Source organism: Peromyscus leucopus, chromosome 16_21 (genome assembly GCF_004664715.2).
Source record: "Peromyscus leucopus breed LL Stock chromosome 16_21, UCI_PerLeu_2.1, whole genome shotgun sequence".
Taxonomy (NCBI): Eukaryota; Metazoa; Chordata; class Mammalia; order Rodentia; family Cricetidae; genus Peromyscus; species Peromyscus leucopus.
Window position 1 is genome coordinate 66,187,638 of NC_051084.1, and position 17,077 is coordinate 66,204,714.

Consider the following 17,077-nt stretch of genomic DNA (forward strand, 5'->3'; position numbering starts at 1 on the left):
GTCTTGTTAGGGTATTTCCTATTTTTTTTTTGAACTTTATCTTATTACTATTTATTTTTACCCTCTCTCATGGGAGGTTCTTGGATTCTTGTGCCTTCTCCTGGTCTCTTTTCCTTACGTTTGTTTGTCTAGTCTAATTCTGATGTATCAGTTTCTGTTTTATCTTATTTTATTTTATCTTATTATTTGTTATCCCTTAGAAACCTGTTTGTTTCCTAATGAGAGACAGAAAGGGCGTGGATCCAGATGGGAGGGGAGATGGGAAGGAACCAGGAGCAGCAGAGGGAGGGGAAACCATAATCAGGACATATTGTGTGAGGGGAAAAAAAATCTATTTTTGATAAAAGTAAAAAGTAATCATACTTTTTATTATTTTGCAGTGCTGGCAATTATATTTAGGACCTCACAGGTGCTCAGGGAATGTTCCATCACTGGGCTATGCTGTCCACCCCAGACCCCTATCAAGTTTTAAAAACATGTTCGGAGTTGAGATTTTTGTTTCTTGCAGTAATGAATTTCATACAATGGTCGAGCTCTTTCTTCTCTCTGGCTTGCTCTTTGTTACCCTGTGCTGCAGTTTGGACATGGTGTCCCTCACAAAGGTTCTTGTGTTGACAGCTTGGTCCGCAGCTAGTGCCACGAGAGGCCATTAGATCACCAGGGTGCTCACTTCATCAGCAGTTCATACAATGATAAAATGGGCCATTAGGAGGGTGGCCTGGTTAGAGGAAGGAGTGTGTTGAGGGGCCATCTTGATGGCCAATAGGAAACTAGCTCAGCAGCATCTGTGGAGGCCCCATGTCTCATAATGCCCTGTCAAGGTTTTGGAGGGGTTTCTTTGTTTTTATCATTTCTATTTTTAAACTTTATCACAGTTTTTGTTTTTATTTTTATTTTATTTTATTTATATTGATTTTCTATCTTTTCACCCTACAAATCCTTTGCATGTATATCATGTCTTCCAGTTTATTGGTTTTTTATGGACTTGTGTGAACAAATGGGTCTCTGCATCTCTACCCCTTCCATGTGCCTTTCCTTGAGCTCTTTCCTTCTGTCTGTTTTATCTTGTTTTGATATATTAGGTTGTGTTTTATGTTACTCTATATTATATGAGAGAAAAGCTGTTTCCAATAGAAAGGGGGAAAAAGAAATATTCCCAACCCCTGAACATTTTTTCTTAAGCTCTATGCTCTTAGAGAAGTCAACACAAATCACCATTATGGGCAAATGGAGAATTACCAAATTGTGCAATTGGGCTGGTTCCCTTAATATAAGGTACCTTTATTTTAGTCCTGTCAGAGGTGTACAATATTGCCGATGCTTTAGATGTAAAATAAACAAAGCCAAGAAAACAAAAATGGCTCAGAATGTTGGTGCAATATATTTTCTTTATTTAAAAAAAATGTACTTGAACAGCAGCTGTGGCTTCAAAAGAAAATGATTTTCAGTGTGCAAAGAGAAACGGACAAAGATGAAAAGTACTAATCCATCCTTCCCCAGTACAGTCAACAAACTGTTCTTCAATTCGACACGCAGCTGGGACAAAACCAATGAGTCAAATGCTAAAACATCTTCTGAATGTTCTCATAGAGAGTACTTACAAGTGCTATGTACAGGTTGACTTGACAGAGGACTCTTTGAGAAGTCTCCCAGATAAATGGTCCAAATTCTAACCATCTACAAGAATAAGTGGTTGATGGTTTCAAGGGCATGTTCACAGTAGTTAATGCATCAATAAGCTCTGTTACTATCACAATGAGTAGGAAGCTTAAGGTACAATGCACCTTCCCATGGCTTAGGATGTGCTTTTCATCTTGGACCACTTTAATCATCTATAAAGACTAAAGAGTGGACACTTCACATGCTATGTACTTATAATTAAACTTCGATATCAGTACTGCAGTCAATGCTGACCATATATTTTCTCAACTTAAAAACAAATGCAAAGAATACACTACAAGCTTTTTTTTTTCTCGGCATTTCAAAGAGTATATTGAAGCTGGCCACTTATTTCTGAAGCCCTGACGGACAGGTGCGGGGTTTCTCGGCCTCAGAACACAGATGCTTATTTCTTGTCACAGTCACCATCATTACTGTGACTCTCTCCATCCATAACATGGGCACTAGTAAATCTGGAACTGCTCTGTTTGAGAGAACAACAACATTTTTGAGGTGCATGTCTACTAACGTCAGGCTGCCTTCAACAGCTTCCCAGTATTCACAGATGCAGAATGGTGTAGATCAGTGGTTCTCAACCTTCCTAGTACTGCAACCTTTTAATACAGTTCTTCATGTTGTGGTAACCCCCAACCATAAAATTACTTCACTACTACTTCACAACTCTAGTTTTGCTACTGTTGTGAATTGTAATGTAAACATCTGATCTGCAAGATATCTGAAATGCGACCCCACAGGATTGCGACTTACAGGTTAAGAACCACTGATATAGACGGTCTACAACCCCAACCCACAGTCCCTGAAGCCAGACTTGGATTTGTATGAATTTACCCATATTTGAGCAATGATCACTGGAGCAAAAATGTTTAATGCTTACCTTAGGGAACTCCATAAAGATGCTAAGGATGAAACCCAATGGGAAAGGGAAAGCTTCAAAGATAGAATCTGAACTTAGCTAACCTTAAAACCAGAATGAACTATGGTCTTATCCCTCTCTGGGAAATGAGTAAAGATATTCTTCTACTTTTGAAGTACAACCAAGGACCACAAGAATACAACCCATGTTCAGAAAACCTCAAATATAAAGCAATTATTACCATATATCTTTACAAAACACTTAGATTGGAGATGGATCTTTTGCACCCAAAAATACACATGTGTATGCAAATGTTTATACATGCATGTGTTTATATGGATGAATGGATAATAGGTAGATGAATGGATATAGATGATAGAGAAACAAATAGATTTTTTCCTTCAATTCTCCCATGAAGTAGAAAGATATGTTGTATATCTATGATAGTATTAGTTTATCATTTCACAATTTAGATATTCACTACATATCAAGGAAATACCACCCCTAAAAAGACTAAAACAAATAAACTTGGAGTAATAGAATTGTGCCTCCGGTGTATTTCAAGTTGAAGATTCTAACCCAGCTCCTTTATACTATATTCACCAGACAGAAGCATAAATGTCTGAAGCAAGATCACCTCTTCAGGCCCAGCTTGTCTGACTGCACATCCGCTCCAGACATCTCTCCCTTATCCCACAGAGAGAAAACCATATACAGCAAGTATACCGTGTTCTCAATTCACTCCACTGCTTCTCTTGCTGGTTACCTAACCCCACGTCCTTGACTCTCTATGCTCTGATAGCAGGACCATGTCTCTCTCCCTTGATTTCTGTCACTCTCTTCATGGATGCCTATTAAATACACTCTTCTGATAAGAGCTAATGTTATGTGATAATCAGTGACTGGCATGCCATCATATACCTTTCTCTGTCAAGCTTGATTAAGGAAATGGGGATGTTAAGGGAAGAAGTCTAATTAGCATCTAGGATCCTGCAAATGCAATAGTTCTAGAAATATCTTGCAAATATGCTTTTCTCAATGCCTTCTGATGACCACCCCTAGACTCTACCCATAAGCCTTCAATCCAGATTCTTCTATCCTGATTCAACCCACTTTTTGTTATTTTTAAGGATGAAAAGTCTGAAGCATTTTTGAAATTCCCTAGTTTTATCTGATGTTTTGGCTCTTTAAAGTGTTTTGCTTATACATAAGTTAAGGTATTTTATAGACAGATACACATCATTCTCTTCATACCAAGATAATAATGAAGGAGAATGATGGATTATTTTTACCTTTTTTACATGTGTAGTATTATTTTATTTGTGCCAATAAAATTGTATTACTAATAAAATGTTTAAAAATTCTCCCTGATTGTTTTGAAGTATCTTTAGCCTCTTTAGAGTGAACTATCCCATGTCTGTATTTGCTCTCCTTTTGACATTATAGCAACCTTAATTATAGAAGAAGCAGTTTTCCACCAAGAATTCAATTTGTCACTCAAAATATTTATAATCTTTATATATCTTACTCTGTTGTGAAATATTACTTTGACTAGGCAAAGGTGTGTTACATTTGTTTATGCTGCATCTGTTTAGCTAGGTAAAGATGTGTTACATTTGTTTATGCTGTGTTTGTTTAATTATGTAAAGATGTGTTGCTGTTTCACCTTGCCTGCCTAAGGCACCTGATTGGTCTAATAAAAAGCTGAATGGCCAATAGCTAGTAAGGTGAGAGACAGGCAGGGCTGGTGCATAGCTGAAATTTTCGGGGGGGACCCAAAAACTTCAGCTACACTGGTGGGCAGAGAGAATAAGTAGGAGGAGGGATCTATGCTCAAGACAATAAGAGAAGAGTATAAGGGAGACACCAAGGGCCAGCCAGGCAGCCGCCGGCCAATCAGACATGGAGTAGGACATACAGAATGAAAAAAAAAAAAAAGGTAAAAAGGCCCCAAGGCAAAACATAGATGAAGAGAAATAGGCTAATTTAGGCTCTAAGAGTTAGTGGGACAAGCATAAGTTAAGGCCAAGCATTCATAACTAATAATAAGTCTCCATGTCGTGATTTGGGGGCTAGTGGTCCAAGAAAGCCTGTTGCATTACTCTGAAGTAAATGAGTAGTGATGCTGCATTTGGACATTTAGCAATTCTCAAATCACAAGTTTGTCCAGAACGGTACAGTGACAACACATGAAAATCGTAAGGCGGAGAACTACAGAGATCATCTTCAGATCAGGCTGAACTCCTCCCCTCTCCACTTCACTGTGCTGAACGCTTCTTCACTTCTGCTGGTTTCCCCTTTCAGTCTCCCCCAACAAACTATAAGCCACATACTTACACATCTTCAAGTCTGTGTCCCCAACTTCCACTCATGCATTCCCCTTTGGTTTGTAAAAAGGATATATTCCCTCTTCCTCTTTTTTAAATTTATTTGTGGGGGGGAAGGACTATATGGGGGGGGAGGAAGCTATGTGTGTGAGTGTGGTGTGTATATTAGTACAGTGTTTGTGGGAATGCCGTACAGGGATTGATTGCACACCTCTGCATTTGCTCTTGGAAGCCAGAGAAGTAATCAGAGGTCCTGCTCTGTCATTCTTTGCCCTTTGAGAGAGGCTCTCTCATTGAACCTAGAGCTAAGCTGGTAGCCCGCAAGCCCTAGCCGTCCTCCTGAACACCCCACCCCACCCCGTGCTGGGATTACAGGTGTGCAAACACACCTGGCTTTTTTATGGATACTTGGGATTTGAACTCAAGCCCTCACATGTGGGCAGCAAATGCCTTACTCACCAACCCAGCCCCTCAGTCCCTGTCTTCTTATTTATGAAGTTGTCGCTGCCAACTTTCTATCTATTTAAGAAATCCATCTGAAGAAACCCTCAGCATGTTACCCATTCACGCTATACTCCAAGGTTCCCTTTCCCTCAAAAATATTAATGTGGAATGACAGCCATTGGGGGATATTTTACAAAACATCCAATCAGTCTCCAGGAGTTCTGCAAGAGGGAAAGCCTGAGCTCATGGTGTCCTCTCCAGGTCTCTTGCTGCCTTGCTGTGCTATTCATCAAGTCCTAGGAGAAGGTACTTGTGGCCATTTCTCTGCTCTGGCTTTGTGGTTTCCATTTTTAAACTACTTGTAGGACTTGGCAGGTCTGTGTGTTACATCATTCGATCACCAAAAAGTAACTTAAGGGTTATATCCCAATTTTCAGATAAGCACACCGAGGCTCACAGAGTTATTCTCCCAGGAACTCACTGTAAAAGCATAAGAAGCAACTCCCCAGCCCTGGCGAGCCAACGGCAGCATCATTGCTATCTGCTGTATGTCAGTGACACAGCCTTTTTAACAGCAAGCTCTAAGTTTACACCACCTAGTAATTATGAGAGTGGATATAACAAGTAATGGGATCAAGATGCTTCATTCTGTATCTTTCCTCTTTTAATCTACCTAGAGACATTCCCTTTTAATCACCTGCAATGAATGATTGCTTATTACATAATTTTATGGCCCAGATACATGCAACACTAAAGCTGACTGAATTGCCCTTGGTAATTATAGCACGTGGGGGGAAAAAAAAATCACATTTGCTTACCTTGACCTACTTGAATGAACTGATAATGTTCATTCTTAGCAGCCATCTAGCCAAATGTTCCCTATCTCCATGCAAGTGTAGCTCAGTCTGAATAAAAGCCCGTGAATCAGAGGCTTGGGGGTTGTTTTGTTTTGTTTTAGGTTGGGTTGGGGGATTTTTTTTGCTGTTCTTTGTTTTGTTTTGTTTTGCTTTTGCAAAAGCTCTGCTAATGTCGGTGCTTAATTCTCTGTAGCCATTACACAACTGTCCTGCTTCCCATGAGGCACTGAATAGAATTGTATACTTGTAAGTTTTTGCATAAGTTTGTACTCATTAGATAATAAAGCTAACATGTTACCTAGGAGGCAACACTTTGACCTTAAAGAATGAATGATATGGGTGACACATGTCTCTTTCATGATTCTATTCTAGCCTCACCCAAGGACATCATGGATAAGTCCACTAATGAGCTACTGGTAGAGTCTGCAGAGACAATGCCACTCATAAGAGACAAGGACTAGAGTTTACAATGCAGGGGTGGTAGACATCACAAAGAGCATCAACAGGTCTCCATGGTCTGAAGGAGTGAAGGGATGCCATGGCCATTTATAGGTCAGCCCCAGGTTTCCTTAAATGCTAATAGAAGCATGAGCTCCTGCCTCTAAGAGATTCTGAGAAAAAGCGTTCCCAGGAGAACATTTACCTCTGTCCAGTGGGTCTGGATAAAAGTGACATCCCATGTCCTATTCCTCAGCCTCCCCAGTCATATCAACTAGAACAATACAGGCTTGGGGAGTACATTATATTTATGAATGCAAAATTCACTATGCATCCAAAAGAAACTTGTCCCGGATATAAAAGGTTCTAATTCCAGTCCCAAGATGTGCTTATGACCTTGGGTGAGGCATACACATTCTGTACCTTACCTGCTGAACAGAAGTCCATCCTCTCCTCCCTTTCACAAAGCATCGGAAAGTTTGGTTAAGACAAGGGAGCTTTAACAAGAGCACACAGTACAATGGAAACCAAAAACATTACTGTTAAATAAATTCCTAGTGGCTCCAGCCTAATGTCTTTTGTTGTGTCTTGTCACTACAAGGAACCTGAAGTATGTCAGAACCACCAAAGGTCCCTCAGGTCACCAGCTGCTGTTAACTCCCCTGTCACATGCAGTGTGGTGCTTGAGAAGAACTCAGGCTCAGGGGGTGTCACACAGCCCCCAGAAAACCCTGCACTGGTCCAGGTGCTATGAAAGCATTTTCTGAGTTTCCATTTCCTGTTCTGAAATGGGATGATATGTTCATGGGTAAATCCCAATGAATCTGACTATCTAAGTGAGGATTAAATGAAGGAACTAACCCATATAAGAGGATTTAACATAGAATTCAGCACCCAGTGAGTGCCTGATCAGGGCTAGAAATATTATCGCTTCAAATGTCTTCCTATGACAAGAATAGAACCTCCAAGCAATAAGGATTTCCAGAATCAGTTAAGTTTAGAAATGGATAAATTCCTATGAGGAGACGTAAATGTACTCAGAACCATCCGTGCATAGGCCAATTCTTCAAAATGGAGGCATGTTATCTACACTTTGCATGACGTCTTTGAAGATTAAAACACTTTCTTTCTGCAGAAACTTTTCAGGGCTGGATTCAAGGGGTCATGCTTTGAGAAATATTGCTCTCAAAGTCAGATATTCATTACACTATGATGTTAAGCTCCTCAAAATATGAGAAAGAGGGTCAGGCACCTGCCACCAAACCTGACAACCTGAGTTCAATCCCAGAGACCTGCAAAAGGGAAGGAGAGAACCAACTCAGACCTCTACGTACGTGCCATGGCAATGTGCTTCCCTGCTTTGAAACACACAAATAAATCAATTCAATTTAGAAAAGAATTTAATACGAGATGAGAAAGAAAAGAATTGGATGGATGCACCTAGTTTTTATTTCTAGCTGACTGAGTTTCAGGGCACATTGATTTGTTTCCTCCCGGTAAAATTCCTATTTCTGCTTGCCCTCTCACCAGGCTTATGAAAGAAGAAAGACTGAGTGCAGTTGGCCATTGCTGAAGCTGTGTGATGAATATAAAATATGTCGTTATAGCATTCACACCATGCATCTTCTTTTGTGCATGTTTAAAAAGTTCCATGGAAGTGTTAGAAAACACATTAAATAAACCAGAAAAAAAAAGTACATATGTACACACAGATAGACTGTAACTTTCTTCGGTGTACTACATTTTATTTCTTTATTTTGTGTGCTTTGGGGGGTGAGGGGAGCACACATGTCCCATGGCACACAAGCAGAGGGCAGAGAAAGACTTGCCTGAGTCGGCTCTCCCCTTCCACTGTGAGTCCCAGGAATCAAACGCAGCTGAGCAGCCTTGGGGCTAGACGTCATTCTCCTCTGAGCCAGCTCACCAAGCCCCAGACTATCTTTTAAAATAAACAACAAATCTAAGAAAAATGGCTACTGTACTGGGGTTTACACTCCTATTCAAGAAGAGGTAAGTAATTGGCTTCTTTACCAAGCGTGGGGATGAGACTCTTCTCACACTTCAAAACCCCAAGAGGTCACTCATGGTGACCACATTCAAGCCAAGTCCACATGGGGTGTGTGGAGGTATGGGAGCATCAACCTTTCAGCCAAGATATTGCATTTTCAACCTAGAGTATAAATTACATCTTTAAATGAGTCTTCTCTCTTTCCTGCCTGTCAGATATGCTGCTGTATTCAGTCAAGTAAAATTTTGACAGGACTAATAACATAATCATCTCCTGTGCGACAGTGGACTTGACTTGAAGAACTGTGTCTAGTCTTCATTTTTTCGGGGGGGGGTCCTTTTTATTATTAATTCTTTTCGTTTATTTTACATACCAACCACAGTCTAGTCTTCATTTTAACTGAAGTGGTCTTTGGGGTTTCCAGCTGCCAGAAAATCCTAAGGAAGTTTCATTTGGGCCAGAATCCATTTCACGTGCCAAAATGCTAATACATTGTAAGAATTCTTTACCTTTACCACTAAAAGTGAAATCAGCAAGCAGCGATCACATTTGGCCTCTTGGACAAATTCTCTCTAAATGCTCTTTTTTTCCAAATGCTATTGTTTTAAAATGTACCTCGTCCTGTCTAATTATGAACAATTAAGGTCCTTGCATAGGTGAATTGTGTATTTTATTGCTTGAACTCACTTTGGGGCATTCACACACCTGCCTGTCACCAAGGTTTGTGTCCACGCATTAGTCATTTCCCAACTGGCCAATTTCATGGTCTCCGGGAGGGCCATTCTCATTCAACTAGTTTGTGTTTATAATACAATCAAAATTTATAAGGCACTTGGGTGTGTTTCCACCCTCTAAAGTTCCTCTTTCCTCTCACCCCCGCCAGGCACAACAACTTTCTTCTTCACCTAAGAGTTACCTCTAAAATTAAGAATGTAAGGTCATCACTTTTGTTCCAGTTTACGTTTTTTTGTTTGTTTGTTTGTTTTGTTTTGTTTTGTTTTGTTTTTAAAAAAGCTCTTGTATTGAGTCATGGAGATAATGGCTCACCAAGATCACAATAAATTGACCTGCTTTGACTGCAAATTCCCCTAAGTCTTTAAGGAGGAAGATCCTTGGGGGTGGGGGAGTCTTAAGAAAAGGTAGTTCAACTTTCAAAAGTGGATGTTTCTACCTACGTGAACCCACACTGCGTTTCCAGTCACAAAAACACATTTTCACCAATCCACATTCACATCTACACAATAAAGACAAGTCGTATTCCAGATAGACACACACAGCCTGCCACCCTTAGTCAGACTTCCCAAATGAGCTTTCACAAGACTATATTGGTTAAAAAGAAAGGAAGGAAGGAAGGAAGGAAGGAAGGAAGGAAGGAAGGAAGGAAGGAAGGAAGGAAGAAAGAAAGAAAGAAAGAAAGAAAGAAAGAAAGAAAGAAAGAAAGAAAGAAAGAAAGAAAGAAAGAAAGGAAAGGAAAGGAAAGGAAAGGAAAGGAAAGGAAAGAAAAGAAAAGAAAAGAAAAGAAAAGAAAAGAAAAGAAAAGAAAAGAAAAGAAAAGAAAAGAAAAGAAAAGAAAAGAAAAAGAAACACAGGGGCCTTTATTCACTAGTCAGGTTGCTCATTGCTGGCCATAGAAGGATGGATTTCTAGCACTCAGTAACTGTCACTGTTTTAAAATAAAATAATGGGCTTTGATGCTGCAAAGCCATACCGTTGTTTTACATTGTTTATTAGTTTCTTTCTCCTAGCAAGATAAATAGAATAGAAGTAGAAGATCAAAAAGCTAACATTAGTAAGCCACCTTCTCAGCAGATACCAGGCCCGGGATGAGTATTTTGGTTGTGCCTTTTTCAGTGGACAAGCTGATTATCCCCCTTATAGTGAAGCAAAAACTAGGCTTCAGCAAAAAGCACAAAATTAAATGCAGCCCTAAATGTCCCATATAGATACCAAAAGGACAAGGACTGTGTGGGTCCAGTTCTCAAGGACAGCTTCTCTCAGAACCTCCCTCTTGCGCACAGGCAGTTGGTCTGGCAGACTCTGATCCGTAGGTGTGTCTCATCCAACTCCCTTTCTGGGCCTTCTAATGACCACAGTTATACGTTCAGGCCCCTTTTCTCGAGACGCCACTTTCATCATTTCATCATTTCCTTGTCTTCTAATCATTGCCCAGAATGAAACTCACCCTTCCTGGAGTCGACTACAGATATGTCCAAAACCTCCTCCCTGGTCACTTGAACCAACTGATGTTCTGATGTGCCCTTGAATCCACTGGGTACAGGGAGTTCACCACCTTCTTTCTGGTCAGGCCTCTCTGGGGCCAGTTCCTGCCCCTCCACCTATGTTTAGAAGTTGAATTTGCCCTCCACCTATGCTTAGAAGTTGAATTTGTTCTTTTAGAGTCTGAAGAAGCCAAACTTCCTCCTTGAAGGCCAATTCTCTCCACTCCCTAACTCAGCCTTTCTTGTTAGACAGTAAGTGCCCCGATGACTAGACTCGTGTCTTACTCAACATTACAAGCCAGTTGCTAATGGAGCCAAGACGATGTAACTAACCAGGGGCAGAAACTAGTTCTGATGAATGTATTAGTAATGTTTTTTCTTCCAGTATGCATGCTGCTTAAGACTGTGCTGGAGTTCGGACAAGCTCTGTGTTATTCTCCTGTCAGTTCAGAACCATCAAAGAAGTCTGTGTCCTTGTGCTTATCCCTTGAACCCATATGGGGGACCATTTGTCCCACTTTCAATGACAGTGAGCTTGGGGCACTGTGTAGTCTATGGATTTCATTTGATCAACAAATGTATGGAATAATTTTTGGGAAAAAAATTAGTCAAATAACACTTTCCCATGGAGGCACATCTTTATGATGGTGGTTCCTGAACAGGTCCTCATTGGCTCTTTAGTGGACAATCTGCCCACAGAACAGATTTCTTAATTAAACTGAATTGCCCTGTGCCAGACTCCATTTCACATTTGCTAAATCAGTTTCATGAACAGGCCACCTTGTGTATCAGACTCTTGACTGAAAATATGTATAAATACACATTGCATCCTACTGTTCTGGGCATAGTTTTGAATCCTGGGGAAATAAGCTGGGCATTTGTTTCCAAGCTGACTGGCATGTTTCATTTCAGAGTGAACAGAAGGGAAGCTCTTGGGGGAGTCTGTGAATTGGGAGGGGAAGAAATTCTACTCCATGTCAATAACCGAAGCCTAGAATCTTTAAATAACAAATGGTATTTTTTTGATACCCAGGCTTCAACCCACTGTCAACACTTGTTCATTTTTACTTCTAAAATAGTTTTAATTTTTAACTATCATTCCCCTACAGGCCTTCTTTGGGCCTTCATCAGTCTTTAACTGACATCAATTTCTAAATCATAGACTGTATAAGAATTAGCTAGGACATTCACTTGAATACAGACACACAGATACCAGTCCACAGACTGTGGAATGGGCCCAGGTAATTCACATGTTAAATAAGGTTGGCAGGCAATTCTGATAGAGGGCCATGCTTGGGCCAGAACAAGGACCAATGTGTCTGTCATCTAAAATGGAAATCTGAAAATAACTTACTTAAAACTTATGCTTTCCCACACCAACTAAGAACAATGGAAGCTTTTGACCTCAGTGGTATGATGTTCAAAGACTTTTATGACCCCTTTCCCTGGATACTACCCACTTTGGTAGGGCCTCCAGAAATACTGTTCTAGAATATTGATGTGGTGTGCTCATCCTCACAAAACTCTCTTATTTTAAGACCCTCTCAAAGACTATTTCTGAACAGCTCTTAACTTGAGACTTCCTCTTTCAAGATTATCTCTGGTCCCAACTCCTCCCTACACCGTGTGGTTCAGAACAATCCCTTTATATTCTTACAGATCCCTCGGTAACGTCAATCATAGCATCTCCCATGATGCCATGCAACCATCTACTTACTAATGTTTTTTCTACCACATCATGACCTCTTTCCACACAGGAAGCACACCTCGTTTTGTGCCTACCTCCTCTAAAGAAAGCACTCAACTGATGCTGTCTATTTGAAGTCATTCTCTACTGTGACGGCAGCCCCTACAACTCATTCCTTATCCCATACGGTTAAAGCTTGGTGTGCAGGGTCTTAAGCTCTTAGTTCTCCAGTGCATTTGTAACTACAGCACAAAGAGGAAAGTGTTGTCAGGGCCACTGATAAAGATTTTAAAGCAAGCAAATGGAAAGAAAAAAAGTGCAGATGAATCTCTGTCAGTCACGGAGCAGAGCATGGTGCTACAGGCTGACCGAGAGAGGGGAAGCACAGCTCTGCCATGAGCAGACCACACCAATTCTCTATGTCTTAATTTTCTGATAGAGAGTGAAGAATGTCCCCTGGTTTTTTAAGACAATGAAGAAGATCTTGGCAAAGATTTTTCTATAAAGTATAAAAGTACATATTTTATGAAACCTAAGATAAAGGTTGAAGGGTTGAAAACCTTTTGCAACATAGAATCTCTCAACTATTCAAAAGGACAAGGATCTATGGGCAATATAGAAAGGAATGGTTGCATGCCAATACAATTTTATTTCTGAAAAAAATAGTCAGTGAGCCAGATTTGGCCCAAGGGCTGGGGTTTGCAGACTTCTGTACCAGACTAAACCACAGCAGGTGCTGAATTTGAAGATGTTAATATTTTCCTCGGAGAAATTTTCTACTTGGTGAGCACTCTGAGTTTCAACCTTTTATACAGCCTTTAATTGTGTCCCCACTGGAATGAGATTGCACCAATGACCATGTGTACTCGCCTGAATCAATATAACATAGGCTGTCATCTGGGACTCACTACCTCATATTTCCCATAATTGTAATCTATATTTGTCACCAGAAGTAAAAACAGTGGGGTGGGCCTGGGAAAGCATAGTTTCTGCTACGATTTTAGTCATTTTGCCACAAAGAAGTTAATCTGAAATTCTTTGTGAGACACTGAAGCAGCAGCAGCAGCCTCACTGATAAGAATGATTTTCTTCTACTTGAAAATTGCTTGTATTGATTGCTAAACGGTTAACTAAGAGCCGTGTTAAATGAAATCCAGACAATGCTGAATGAAACTAAGATACTAAACTGCTGAATGCTCTCCATTGTTCCCACCTTTCCCTCACCTATCACCTGACTATGACGGCCAAAATGAAAACCCCCAGCCTTCAGAATTATTTAGGTATTTCTGACCCTCAACATACATCAGTGTGACTTCAAAGGAAACTTACTGTTTCTCTAGCATGAGATAACACACAGATCCTGTGCCTGCTAATTTATGGTATAATAAACACTGCTAGAGTTTTTATCTAGAGAGTAAGGCAAAAACAAGTATTTAAAAAATAAATCTAAATAATCTATACCTGCAACCTTTGTATATCAGCATTTATAAGCTAACTTTTTTCCATATTTTTCTGGAACAAGTTGTTGCCCTCCTCTGCCCACATAGTCACCAACTTTGAGTCCTCTAAAGCCTGTCTTCATTGGCAAAGCCTTGACCAATAGCAGCCACTGCAACCCAAAAGGATGGGAAATAGTCTTGCCTGCTGGCTCTCAGATGTGGACATGCATTTCCATTCTCGCTCTAATTCCTACCAAATTTGTACAGCTCATATACACTTCAGCTGCTTTAGTTCTTCTTGAGAACATCTATGCGCCAGCTGTTTTTCTATGGGTGCCTATCTGGTCTAGTTCCCAGGCTGACCCAACTGCTAACCTCTAGATCTGCTCAGGTCCTCCATATATTGGTAACAGAAAATAGCTTAAAAGACAGGACTAGGATGTACTCTCATCCTGGAATAAAATCTTCCCTAGTTTGAAGAGGTATCCTCTTTGTGAGAGTGTCTGCTTCTTTCCCCATCCTAAGAGAACAAATTCATAAGTACCTCACACTCAGGCTCAACCCGAGCTAGGATTATCCTTTGGCTACCTTGCAAATCCTTCACTGGTAGCAAATGTCTACAACACGGGCCTTTGAAAGTGTTTGTATAAGTCTCAGACCTGGTTGCATTTTTTAGAGAAAGGTGCCAACTAATCCACTCCGGGAATGTGGACTGTAACTCACTGCCTTGATGACATTATTCTCCCCTCCAAACCCTTTAAAATATTTCATCAGCCTGTGCTGTCACATAGACTTGCCTCTACACACATAAAATGTCAAAATTGCCCCCTGGCAAATCTAGTTGTTTTTTTTTTTCCAAGTGGACCGGATGCTTCACTCTTCTTCCAACGAGTTAGATTTTGGTCATTTGGGAGTATGTGTATGTGGATCAGGTGAGTGATAGAAGCAAATAGCACTTTCAAAGTAGAAAATGCCAGGAAAGTATAACCTTGGGTATCAAGTGAAAAAATACCCTTTCTGAACAAATGCTTGGAGCAGTAGATAATCCCCATTGTTAAAATTGTCTATGAAAAAAAGGCTGACACATGCAACTCACTCTTCCCTTCCCTGCTTCTGTGAGGTGACCAGACTGCCTACAGCCTTCTGCAAAGGTCTTCACAAAGGTTCTCCTGAGACACCTGATGCTCTTCTGTCCCTTTGTCCTAATGAAACACACTAAAGAAAGTGCTCTGCTCACAGAACACTTGTCCCTGGGATCCAGAAACACTTTCAGCACACAAGCTCTCTTTCTTACACACCTGACTTTCAGCTAAGATGCTCAGGTGAGTTCTGATCCTCACCACACATACACAGTGGGACAAGTTTTAGAACCATGCTGTTCTTAAGAGAATCATTGATTTAACCAATGCCAGTGGGTACCCATGTATCCTTATTAAGTTACACATCCTGGATCAGTCAATTATATGATCCTGTTTCTACATTTCTAATCAGCTCTTAGGAAGCACTCAAATCCTGGGTGTGCTGTTGACATTTGGGGTGACAAGAATTTAAAGCACACTGTCATAGAGACTGGTAGATTAAAGTCCATGCATAGCCCTCCAAACACAATCTCTGATATATTTTGTTGTTGTTTGGTAGCTTTTCATTTGTTGTCTGTTTGTTTCATATTAACTATAAAGCCCAGGGTAGCACAAAACTTACCAGAATAGCATGGGTCTTCTATCAGAGCCAGGCAAGACTGTCCAACCCTGTGGGATGACTCATCCCTAACAGGCTTGAGGGCCAGCTGGCCCAAACCTGTTTCTGTGATATTTTCTGAGAGCCAACCTGGGTCTGCCTAAGGGCCTTAGCAACAGCAGCTGAGACATGATCTGGAGATGACCTGGACCAACGTGAGGCACTCATATCACACTAGCAGATGCATATTCATCAGACCTTCCCCCAGGATGGGGTGGAGGGTATATAATGCTTGCCTCTTTCTGAATAAACTGAGCTTGTGGTTTCAACATTCTCCCAGAGTCTGTGTCATTGACTCTGCACCTACATGACCCATCCCCTAAAGGGAACAACAGCACAGGACTATGCCACACAACCCCTTTATCCTTGTTGGAGACTCTTACTGGAATGAACAAAGCCTCCTCTGAAGCACTTCTTGTACCCCAAATGTCCCTTACAAAGGAAACATCTTCTCTGGTCCAAGGCCTAACACTAGTGATGCCCTGTGGAAGGATTAAAAATAGCTGCTTCCACAGAGTCCTGTTGTTTTTAACCTTCTCAAGAAGAGTGAGAATCTCCTAGATCTACAGATATAGATACCCTCTAGCACATTTAGAAGACCTCATGATAGCCCTATGAGTCTCATGCAGATTGACTAAGTAGTTCTAATAAAGACAACACTAGATGCTTCTATTTATTTTATCCTTTCAATGATCCCAACAGTTCCTAATAACCTTGCAGACTTTGCATGAATTTTAAATAAATTGTAATAATGTAAGGCTGTCCCTATTCATCAGCTGTGACAACTGAGGACCATGGAGAAATAAGGTCATTTACCCACATATCTCCTGGGTGACATGTGTTTGGTATTACATAAGGCCAATTCCCAAACTGTGCTATAAACTCCTATGCTCTGTTTCCTATACTTTATCTGTTTTCCAGAAAAAAAATCCATAAATTAGTTTTCTTCCCCAGAACATAGATAATTCATGAAGTTCAAATATCAAACTCTGATGAAACTACTACAGTTGTGACCTTTTGTTAAGATGACACAGATATAGATAATATAGACATATAGAGAGATAAAGATGCTATATAAACATACAGAGAGTTGGCAATATTTTCTGATGCTGACACTCAATTCCTAAGAGAATGAAAACACACACTCTCCTTCTTTTATATTTCCCAAAACCTTTAGGTCACTGTATATTGCAAACACATAATAAAAACTCCTGGCTAGAGTGAATGAGCCAATGTAATATTTATGTGGGTAGAGTTGGCCAACGTTGAAACCAAAACAAAACAGAACCAATGAAATCCTTGTACAGTGTGGAGTGTTTTTTCTCTCAGCTATGTTTTATGTAATAAACATCTATCTACTGCAAATATCATGGTGTACTTAAGACATG

General features: G+C 40.4%; 1 protein-coding gene across 1 annotated transcript in view; it reads right to left on the minus strand.

The window, feature by feature from the left end:
* Nucleotides 1-1,372: 1,372 nt before the first annotated feature.
* The window catches only part of Opn5 (opsin 5), a 53,986-nt gene continuing 38,281 nt past the window's right edge, over nt 1,373-17,077 (minus strand). The window contains exon 7 of the mRNA XM_028887279.1: nt 1,373-2,143. Coding sequence (XP_028743112.1) covers nt 2,066-2,143 — 78 coding nt within the window. The 3' untranslated portion in view covers nt 1,373-2,065. The remainder of the gene's footprint in view (nt 2,144-17,077) is intronic.